The following is a 12232-nucleotide window of genomic DNA, read 5'->3' on the forward strand; positions in this document are numbered from 1 at the left end:
TATGCCAATACCACATATATTAATTCCTACACGTTAATAATAAGCTCCTATTTCTGCTTTTCTGCCTCAAGTGTCTTAGCTATGCATCTTATCAAATACCAAGAAAAATCTTATTGAAATTTTCATTGGAATTTAACTGAATCTACAAGTCAATTTGAGGAAAATTGATATCTTCATAATACTGTTTTCCTGTCCATGAACATGATATATCTATTTAAATCTTAATTTTTTTTGTGCATGGAGGTGAATATTTTTATTAGGTTATTTCTAGACATAAATGTGACATTCTCTATTATAAATGATGTCTTAGTTATATCTATAGATGTCTGCTGATGGCATATATAAATGAAACTGACTTTTGTATATTAATCTTATTTCAAAGCATTCTGCTAAATTATTTCTAGTAATTTATAGTTCAGGGAGGGTTTCAGTTAAAAAAATATTATTTGAAAATAATGTTTTATGTTCTTCTTTCCAAATCTTCTGCTTTCATAATTATTTCTGTCTTCTTGTGCTTATGGAATTTTCCATAAAATATTGAACATAAATGGTACTAATGAACATCCTTCTCTAGTTCTTAATTTTTTTTAACTAGGCAATGACATTATTAACCCTTGTTTTAAACTTTATGTTCTGGTTTCTTTGGCTCAATTAACTGCAAACAAATAATTGTGTACAAACAGAAATTTAAAAAGCAGCAGTGCCCAAGAGCCTCAGAACTTAAAATACTACAGGTTTCTATATTTAACTACATCCTAAACAAAATTTTTTAGGAGTCAACATTCTTCAAGTTTCCTTTCTTTTTTTAAAGAAGTTCTGTTTGCCTCACTGTTGGAAGCCTCATCAAAATTCTGAACAAGATCACTCTCCTTCCCAATAGCAAGTGGGGCTTTCCACCCAGCTTCTGCCAGGATTCTGAAAGCTTGTTGACACCAAGCTGGTCTAAGATTTGGGTGGCTTTTCTGTCAGGAGCTTTGTCTCAGCACAGCTGGTAATGGACTGCTGCCAGAAATGTTTGAGCATCAGGACTGTTAAAATGAATCATCACTTACTGGTTTGCAAATATACTTACCTCTTTAAAATCAGAGATAACGTTTATTCTGAATTTTTTTAAAACAGAATTGAAGATTTTTTTTATCATCTGTTAAAATAGATATCTGTTATATCATCTGAGGGTGGTTCCTTTTTACCAATGTACAAGTATGCCTGAAGTTCGGCAAGTTTCTCTTTATGGTGGGTTTTTTCCATCTTGGGAGTGGAAATGGGACTTCACAGGGGCCCTGGGCTTGGCACTCAAGTAGTCTCAGAAAGACCAGCTTAAAGTCCTGTTCCTAATTTTTAAAGAGAAATGCTTCTAACAGTCAACTATTGAGAATAATGTTTGTTTTAGTTTTTTTTTTTTTTTAAATAAGATTAAGGAGGTTCTTTCCTGTTCCCAATTTACTAATCTTAAAAGGCTGTGGTACATATACACAATGGAATATTACTCAGCCATTAAAAAGAATACATTTGAATCAGTTCTAATGAGGTCGATGAAACTGGAGCCTATTATACAGAGTGAAGTAAGCCAGAAAGAAAAACACCAATACAGCATACTAACGCATATATATGGAATTTAGAAAGATGGTAACAATAACCCTGTATGCCAGACAGCAAAAGAGACACAGAAGTATCAAACAGTCTTTTGGACTTCTGTGGGAGAGGGCAAACGTGGGATGGTATGGGAGAACAGCATTGAACCATGTAAAATATCATATGTGAAATGAACTGCCAGTCCAGGTTTGATGCATGATACAGTGTGCTTGGGGCTGGTGCACTGGGATGACCCAGAGGGATGGGATGGGGAGGGAGGAGGGAGGGGATGGGGAGGGAGGAGCGAGGGGGGTTCAGGATGGGGAACACATGTACACTCATGGCGGATTCAAATAAATGTATGGCAAAACCAATACAATATTGTAAAGTAAAATAAATAAATTTAAAAAATCATGAACAGGTACTGAATTTTATCGAATTTTCTACTGATATTTTTCTTCTTTAATCTGTTAATTTGTTTGGTTACATATATGAACTTTCTAACATGAAACCATCCTAGCTTGGACACGTTATATTATCTTTTTTATATATCATTAAATTTCATTTGCTAATACATTGTTGAGAATTCTTACATGTACATCCTTGAATGAAATACAACAAATTTCTTCATATTTTTGTTATGTGGCTCATAATGGCCTTAAAGAGAGAATTCCCATTAATTTGGCCTTAAATAAAGAGATGGAATTTTAAACAGTCTTTGGAAACCTACATACATGTAAGCTGGAGAACTTCAGAATTAGTTGCAATTTCTAACCTCTCTTGGTCTTCAAATTTAAAAATATAGATTTTTGTGGTCTCATGAAAGATTTTGGATTTTTAATAAGTGCCTCAAATGATATTGATAAAGATGATCTATTGACCATGCTTTGAAAGACACAACCCTGGTATGAAGACCTCCTGGCTTCCATCTACTCTCATGGCAGTTAAGAAATAGAGTTGGTGGAGCTTCCAGTTAGTGAAAGAGCGGCAGAACTGGGGAGGCTAAAAGCCCTTGCTTTCCATTAGTGTTACTCTTATAAGAGGAACACAGTGTGCCCAGGACAGTCCATTCTAGTATAATTAGTAATTATTCCCCCTTTCGCTTTAAAAATATCCCAATTTGGGTGTGTTTTCTCTCTCCTGTTGGAAGTTTTCATGTTAGTCCCTTCTTTTTTTATGGTAAGACAGGTCTGAGACCGGCTCAGGCTTGGATGGAAGGTTAGACCTTCCCCATTTCAATGCCTTCTCCCAGTTCTGAAGGCTAAATAAAAAGCAGATTTTGAGAAGGCATAAGACAGAGAACAATGTATGTCTAAAGACAGGGTTAAAGATCCTTGCATTTCACATAATTCAGACCATTCACCAGGTGCAGATTCTACAATGGGATTTGAGCCAAAGCCCTAGCTACTGATATTACAAAAAATTTTCCATAAAAGTCCATTATAGTCATGGTGAACTGGTAGGAATTCTGAAGTCTGAACCACAAGGGGTTAAAAAAAAAAGTCTAACTATCACAACTAATGTATAATTTTTAAAAAATAAATAAATATTAAGTCCTACTTTTCCAATACTTAGGTGCCAACTGAGGAATAAAGCTAGTCTGAGAGTCTAGCTATTTAAAATGTCTAATTTCTAATGCCATTTCTCTTATGCTTCTTTTCCTTGAAAAGACAAGGTCTCTATCCTTTATTTAAACAAAAGTTCACAACAAGCCTGTATATTTTCAGAAATCCAATTTACATGCTAAAAATTCATGACTGACTATTCTTACTCTCCCAAAGAACAATATAAAGCAGGTATTCAACACAGGTTATTTCTAAGACTTTTACAGAAATAGACATACTAGTCTTTTAAATTATCATATTAACAATACTAAAATAAGTATAGTGGCAGCATCTTATGTACAAGACCTGCAGTTTTACTCATACTTGGAACAAATTTCTAGAAAACCTAAATAACTGAATGCATCTAAAACACTGATAAATATTTCCTATGTCTACATTATTTGGATTTGAAAACCCTCTCAAGTTTCAACATGCTTATCTTAACTGTTCCTTTGCAATTATCTCATCACTTTTTCCTTCTTTACCATTTCTTTGGAATTACACCACCACCTCATTACCACCATCACAACAGCAGCAGCAGCTATGGGCTGGCGTGCAGCTATGGGCTGGCATGGGCTGGGCTGACAGGTGCTGCTGAATTAACTTCTTTGATCCTTACAGTAATCTCTTGAGAAAAGAAATACTAACTATGCAGATGAGAAAACAAAAACAGAGTGGATAAGCTAGTAAGTGGTGGCACAGTTACTTGAAACAAAGCAGTCATCACAGCCTTCCTAAGAATTGTCTTTCACAAATTACCTCACACTTTCAAAAATCTGCTTCCTGGCTACACTATCTCATCTCTCTTCTTTTTAAAATTCACTCAACATAATGAGGTTAGTGACCACTGTCATTAAAACACTGTCATGCTTAATAATCTGTTTTACCTAAAAATCAGTTACAAAACAGAGAGCAAATGGTACAAACCAAGGTGTGTTCAAGATTCTTTTCAGTTTGGACCCATCCTCTCTTTCTGGCCTCATTCTCTGTTTAGCCCATCACTAGAACACTAAGCTAGGGGTGATCAGGACTACATGCTTATTTTCCTCTTGGAACATCAGGAACATGAAGGCTTGGAACAGGACATGTGTCAAAACTGTTTGCTAATTAATGACAAAAAGTCATTAAGGTTTTTCTCATATTAGCTGCAGGTTACTGAAATGCTAGGGTCCAAAAATCACTGCACAAGGTGAGTTTAAGCCAAAAAGTTGGCTTAACACTCAACATTTGAAAAACTAAGATCATGGCATCTGGTTCCATCACTTCATGGCAAATAGATGGGGAAACAATGGAAACAGTGAGACTTTATTTTTTGGGGCTCCAAAATCATTGCAGATGGTGATTGCAGCCATGAAATTAAAAGACGCTTGCTCCTTGGAAGAAAAGCTATACCAACCTAGACAGCAAATTAAAAAGCAGAGACATTACTTTGCAAATAAAGGTCCGTCTAGTCAAAGCTATGGTTTTTCCAGTAGTCATGTATGGACGTGACAGTTGGACTATAAAGAAAGCTGAGTGCCGAAGAATTGATGCTTTTGAACTGTGGTGTTGGAGAAGACTGTTGAGAGTCCCCTGGACTGCAAGGAGATCCAACCAGTCCATCCTAAAGGAAATCAGTCCTGAATATTCATTGGAAGGACTGATACTGAAGCTGAAACTCCAATACTTTGGCCACTTGATGTGAAGAACTGACTCATCTGAAAAGACCCTGAAGCTGGGAAAGACTGAAGGCAGGAGGAGAAAGGGAAGACAGAGGATGAGACGGTTGGATGGCATCACCAACTCAATGGACATGAGTTTGAGCATACTCTAGGAGTTGGTGATGGACAGGGAGGTCTGGAGTGCTGCAGTCCATGGGGTCGCAAACAATCAGATGACACAACTGATGACTGAATTGAACAGAGGGTTCATGGTATTCACAAAGAGATTTCTTAAGTAAATTCCTTTTGAATAGTAAGATAATATTGTTTAAAAATACCAAGAGTTCACCCATGACAAAATAAGGCACTTTAGAACAATTAAACCAGACAGTTTTTTCTCTTCTCTTTAGCCAAAAAGTAGCAACTGGTGGTTACATCCAACAGTGTCATTTTTTTTAAAAAAAGGATTCTTAGTATTAGCATGAATTTTATTACTAACCTGTTGAGGAATAATGGTATCTCTATAGCTTGGTAAAATCTTCAGGGTGACGCTTCCACTAATATTTTTCAATAATTCTTGTAATTCCTTTGGGTTGTTTCCAACTTCATGGCCATTGACTTCTTTAATGATATCTCCCACATGAAGCAGACCCTGACGGTCTATCATCCCTCCATGGAGGATTCGGGCGATTACCAGATCATTATTTTCAACCCTAAATGTTACACCCTGAAGAAAATAAGTAATGGAATTACTGATTTTAGGTTTTTAGGAAGAAATCGTAAATATTCCTGAATATGTATATATAAGAAAATAATTCTAAAAGTAAGTGAGTAAATCATTCCTACTTTTCCCATGTTCACTCGTAACTCAATATTCCAATCTCATTAAACCATGTACAACTGTGACAACATACACCATCCCTTAAAAAAAGGACTTCCACGGCAAGAGTAACCTTGAAAATTAAACATATCTTAGGCTGCATTCCACAAGATATGAGGAAGCTCAAAGGAGCAAGCAATGTATTTGTGCATTCTGATGGCCTTGTTCCTGGTGTTTTCTCTTCTCACTTCACTGTTCTCATTGTCAGAGCCCAGAAATGCCATGTTAGCATGAAACTGTAAACATTTACTTACAGAATCCTACCAATGTTTTCAATTTTTAATAACAACGTTCTGCTGCATTTTGCTACTATATATAATTAGCAAGCAACCTCAATTCATTTCTTCAAAGGGTACAGGAAAAAAATAGTTATCCTCTGAAATTTTTTCTACTCACCAGCAAACTTCTTCTCTCCTCTATTTCAGTTTAATTTTGGTTTAATTCTGCATGTTAAATCAAGTTGAGAGTATCACCCGTGTATTTTATACACAAGCCAAGAAAGACTGATGAAACAAACATGAGTAAAGTTTTCATAAGGATATAAATTATGAAAGAAAAAAATGAGAGAGATAGAGTAGTGACTCAGTCACGAGTATGTAAGATTTCAGATTTAAGAAGGCACTGACTGATCAACTCACCAGTGGTTCCCCAGCCCTTTTGTGAATACCAAGAATACGAATGGCATCTACTGGTAATAACTGATTATTGATAGAAGAATTATTCATTTCTGGGCTTGATGGAGGTGACTCGTAACACTTTGATGCCACAATATCATGGGCCTCCAAGAGTGACTAGAAGGATTCAAAACAGCCTGTGGTTATTGATTACAGATGGAATAAATTATTAAAAGTAGCAGCTCATTATTCCAATAGAGTACTAAAAATTTCCAAGGCATTAATTAGTAATTTTTAGTCATTTCATGAAAATAGTATAAAAGACTGCAGAAAAATTACAAAGAAAAAACTCACAAATTCATATATTAAGGATTATTCCTATAAATTATGGAAGCTACTTAAATTACTAACCTGGGCTGCTTAGTTTTTACCCTATACACTCTTCTTAGGCAATATTACCCATTCCTGCGACTTGAACCACTACTGAGAACTCCCTTGATCCAGATCTCTCTCATCAGCTTCAGTTCAGTTGCTCAGTCGTGTCTGACTCTTTGCGACCCCATGAACTGCAGCACGCCAGGCCTCCGTGTCCATCACCAGCTCCCAGAGTTCACTCAGATTCACATCCATCGAGTCTGTGATGCCATCCAGCCATCTCATCCTCTGTCGTCCCCTTCTCCTCTTGCCCCCAATCACTCCCAGCATCAGAGTCTTTTCCAATGAGTCAACTCTTCCCATGAGGTGGCCAAAGTACTGGAGTTTCAGCTTTAGCATCATTCCCTCCAAAGAAATCCCAGGGCTGATCTCCTTCAGAATGGACTGGTTGGATCTCCTTGCAGTCCAAAGGACTCTCAAGAGTCTTCTCCACACCACAGTTCAAAAGCATCAATTCTTTGGTGCTCAGCCTTCTTCACAGTCCAACTCTCACATCCATACATGACCACAGGAAAAACCATAGCCTTGACTAGATAGACGTTAGTCGGCAAAGTAATGTCTCTGCTTTTGAATATGCTCTCTAGGTTGGTGATAACTTTCCTTCCAAGGAGTGAGCGTCTTTGAATTTCATGGCTGCAATCACCATCTGCAGTGATTCTGGAGCCCCCCAAAATAAAGTCTGACACTGTTTCCACTGTTTCCCCATCTATTTCCCATGAAGTGATGGGACCGGATGCCATGATCTTCGTTTTCTGAATGTTGAGCTTTAAGCCAACTTTTTTACTCTCCACTTTCACTTTCATTAAGAGGCTTTTTAGATCAGCTTCAGACTCATATATTAAAAATCTGCCCACAACTGGCCAAGACTCATGATAATTTGAAAAATCAAAACAAAACAAAGGATTATATACGATTGAAAAATAATGAATTAATGAAAACTCCGTAAGTCCACAATGCTACTTAAAAAACAGGACTGAAAAAATCTCATTTGTTACCATTTGATATTGCCCTTTTAAACAATTCCTTACTGTTAAAATTGGCAAAGGGAAGAAGCTGGCATTTCCCTAACTTTTCAGTTGGAAATGCACTGTAGGTTAACTAAACGGCTCAGCTGATGAGGAAAAACTCTATACAAGAAGACCAGCTAAGAATGAGAGAATTTGAAAAATGTCATTTTGCAGCCTCTTATGAAAATATTGAGTCAGGCAAGGATTATTAATTTGAGCTCATCAGTAACTAAATGGTTGACAGGAAACAGCATTTGTATAATGCCAGAATAATAACACACTAGATTACTTCTTAGTGGAAAGGCTTTCAAGGGTAGGATTTGGCTGTCATTGCCCTTGATCAAGGAATTAATCTCAGCATGAAGAGTGATGGGGCAACGTATGGCTGAACCCCTTCACTATTCACTTGAAACTATTACAACATTGTTTGTTAATTGGCTAGGACAGAGGAGTCTGGCGGGCTATAGTCCATGGGGTCACAAAGAGTCAGACACAAGTACGTGACTAACACACTCATCCCAATACAAAATTAAAAGTTGAAAAAAAAATTTCAATTCAGAGAAAAAGAAGAGTGATGGGCCAACCAGATATTATACATCATATGATGCAGATTAATTTACGTTGTATCACCTTACTTAAGATGCATCCTGAGTGCAAGCTAAGTTGCTTTAGTCATGTCCAACTCTTTGTGACCCTATGGAATGTAGCCCACCAAGGCTCTCCTGTCCATGGGATTCTCCAGGCAAGAATACTGGAGTGGGTTGCTAGGCCTTCTCCAGGCAATCTTCTAGACCCAGTGATTGAACCTGTGTTTCTGAAGTATTCTACACTGCAGGTGGGTTCTTTACCACCAGTGCCACCTAGTAAGACCAAGATGCATCTTAGTTTCAAATATAACTTAAGCCACTTCTGTTTATAAGAAATAGGATAACTAAACAACATATCAGGAAAGCACACAAGTAAACCCAAGGAGTGGATTCTGCAGGATAATGGCCTAGTCTGGTCTCTCTAGTAGGTCAACATCATAATCAAGGGAGAAAGGGATGGTCTAACTAACGCCACATATGGACCTAATTTGAAAATTCATACATACAAACCAGTTGTAAAGAATATTTTGTGTAAAATGCACTGCATGTTACAGAGGTCTACTGAAATGGAAAAGTGGAAGTCAACGGCTGAAAAAAGGGTAAATTACAAAACAGCTTATGCAAAATGATTGCAGTCAGTAAAGAAAAAAATACATATGTATATTTATGAATAGAAAAAATATGGAGAAATATGCACCATGGTAGTATAGTGGTGATTTGGGTAATAAAAATGCAATGTCTTAATTTCTGCATTTTTACTTGCTGCCATTTTACAAGTTTATATATATTTTTTAGACCTCATATAAATTTATGCATTAAATTTTATACTTACATAAAAAAATATAGCATGCTTGCAAAGTTCTACCAGATGCATGCTTCTAAGATACCACAAACTTAACATGGCCAGTTACTTTAACATTAGCATGCCCAAAACAGCCCTCCTAGAGTGTTCCTTATCTCAGTAGATGCCATCAATTGTTTGTCAGAAATCCTGTCCTTATCAACTTCCCATATTTCTCTTCTGTGGCTGTCACATGTAATCACTCACTAAGCCCTATTGATTTTACAGCTTAAAACTTGAAAATCCTCACATCTCCCACTATCTATGTTGCCATCGCAACTTCTCACCTTGGCACAAAACCATACAGCTCCACAATCTGACCTCTCCCTGTTTAATAACCTCCCCCACTCTATCCCTACCCAAGGTTTCCCAATGTCCTCTGGATAAAGTTCAAATATCTTAGTATGCATTTAAGGCCTCAATTAACTGGCCCCTGCATAATGGTGTCTCTGACATGTGTTTCTGTTTTTTGTACTTAAGATATAGATTTATGTTGGAACCATCTCACTATACATTTACATAATTTTTGCAGTAACATGGTTAGAGAGTCATGGAAAATCTTGAGGAGAAGCATAGGGGTGCTGCCATTTGATTTTTAATGCTAAGATTTGCAGTGACAAGAAGGTGATACTTTATTCTTCTATCTCACGACCATTTATTCAACAGTCCATTCTTTCTCCACTAAAATACAGTGTCTCATAAATCAAGCTGCCATTTGTCTGAGGATGTATTTCTGGGGTTTCTCTTCTCTTCAGGCAACCTACTTTTCTAATACTGCCCCAATTCCAAACTGTCTTAATTATAGATTTCTAAGAAATCTCCACTTTCCTTTCTCTCTTCTGAAACTGATTCATCTTTGGTAAACTGATTAACTCTTCACCTACACAGACAAATGCTTAAATTGAATTTATTTTTTGTCCCTGTGGAAAGAATGTCATTGTTTCTATCCCCTACAGCTCTCTCTTGTTCTAAGGTCATCAGCTGCCACCCAGTCTTAGAAGCAATACTGGAAAGGCATATCACTGGTCACAAGAAGGGCTGGGAAACAGTGGTATTAAGGAAGAAAAATCCACTATCACCATGAGAAAAGTGTCCCAAGCGTGTGGTCTAATGGTGAAGTAGTTCGTTGTTTTTTTTAATTACACAAAGAAAAGTCCATTCTAATGCATTTCTTTGACAGACACTGTACATCTGTATAGTATGTGTATCTGTTTAGGTAGCATAAGCATATGAGGATATTAAAACATCTAAGTTGGAATTTGTAAAATATGGCCCTAAATCTTTCAAAAACTTCATCTTAAACAGAAACTACTGAAAGAATATTTTGGGAATACAGGGGACTTGGAAAGAAGAGAATAGAGAAAGTTTACCTGGAAGTGAGGCTCTTTGAGTATACCAACCAGTTCTGCCACATTTTCATCCACATTTATTAGAGGGGTGATATCTTCGAGAATTTCATTGACTAATTCCAAGTTATTATCACTGACAGCTTCTAGTTTTGAATCTTCTAGCCTCTCATGAGCCTGAAAAAATACCAGTATATTAAAATAATAATACATACTGCTTTGCTCAGACTGTGGTTTTCTTCTTGAAAACTTTTGAAAGTTTTAAAAGATGTTACTTGATGGTTTGATCTACTGACTGAAAATTGAACCTTTCAATCAGAGGTAATATACAGATTTCATAGTAAATGTTATTATGCAATATGATAAACCTTGGCCTCTATTCCTACCCTAAAAATAATGGAAAACTCATTTTTATAACTAAACTTCGGAAAAACTGAATAGGCCAATGATAATTTTAAAAGTTTTAAAAATGTACTATATTTCCTACCCAACAGAATTTCCTAATGACATTCTAGTTTAGGCTCAAATGATACTGTTTATGCTTTATTTTGGAGAAGGAAATGGCAACCCGCTCCAATACTCTTGCCTGGAGAATCCCATGGACAGAGGAGCCTGGCAGGCTACAAGTCCATGGGGTCGCAAGAACTGGACATGACTTAAGTGATTAAATGACTAAACCATGCTTTATTTGATGATTAAGCATAATAAAAATAAGGGCATAATCATGATATGGATTATCATTTAAAAAACAATGAAAATCATTTTGAGAATCCCATAATCCTCAAGTTACAATTTTCCATTTTGAAAATTCAGCAAAAAGGACAACTCAGGAAAGGCAACTCTTGAACTTTTCCACAGAAAATGAACCATCAATTACACTGTCCTAGGAAATAAATAGTTCTAATTATTCTAATAGTGGGAGTAAAGCAGAGTTTTAAATTCAAACTCAGAATGAACACTAAACAGTCTGTATCTTTTAATTGTTGATTTTCTGATAAACAGTTGCTGTCTGATTTTGAAGACAAGTGAAGCATAATTTATTTGGCCTCATCTTAGGGCATGTGGGATCTCGTGTCCATGACCTGGTATTGAACCTGCACTCACTGTACTGGAAGCACAGAGTTTTAACCACTGGACTACCAGGGAAGTCCCCCGGTGGCTCAGGTGGTAACGAATCTGCCGACAACGCAGGAGACTCAGGTTCGATCCCTGAGTCAGGAAGATCTCCTGGAGAAGGGAAGGGCTACTCACTCCAGTATTCTTGCCTGGAGAATTCTGTGGAGAGGGGAGCCTGGTGGGCAATAGTCCATGCAGTTGCAAAGAATTGGACATGACTGAGCAACTAACACCTTACAGGAAAAGCATAATTATATTTAATTTAGAAATGAAACCTTGTAAGATGACAAGTTTTACACTTAATATTTTAAGTTCCAGTTCTGTGGGTGAAGGAAAAATTTTCAAATTTCAAGTGGTTACAGTATTGTTTAAACGTTATCTGATACCTATAATACTGTATATGTTATTTCTACCATACAGTGTGGATCCTTCAGAATTCTAATACACCTTCTGTTTCTTTTATTTTTAAATATTTTATTAAAAAAATCATTTCACACATATCAATGTAAAATTGTTAATGAGCTATCTCACATTCTTGGTTTTTGTATCTCATCTTCTAAATCATATACCTTCTAATTTTAAAAATACAT

The 12232-nt window shown here is 36.5% G+C and overlaps 1 protein-coding gene across 1 annotated transcript in view; it reads right to left on the reverse strand.

Annotated features, from left to right (window-relative positions):
- The window catches only part of PALS2 (protein associated with LIN7 2, MAGUK p55 family member), a 121605-nt gene that overhangs the window by 29794 nt on the left and 79579 nt on the right, over window positions 1-12232 (reverse strand). Inside the window, exons 3-5 of the mRNA XM_052638464.1 lie at window positions 10551-10703; window positions 6335-6487; window positions 5316-5543 (exon numbers count right to left, since the gene is read on the reverse strand). Of these exons, the coding sequence (XP_052494424.1) occupies window positions 5316-5543; window positions 6335-6487; window positions 10551-10703 (534 nt within the window). The remainder of the gene's footprint in view (window positions 1-5315; window positions 5544-6334; window positions 6488-10550; window positions 10704-12232) is intronic.

This window comes from Budorcas taxicolor, chromosome 4, assembly GCF_023091745.1.
Source record: "Budorcas taxicolor isolate Tak-1 chromosome 4, Takin1.1, whole genome shotgun sequence".
Lineage (NCBI taxonomy): Eukaryota > Metazoa > Chordata > Mammalia > Artiodactyla > Bovidae > Budorcas > Budorcas taxicolor.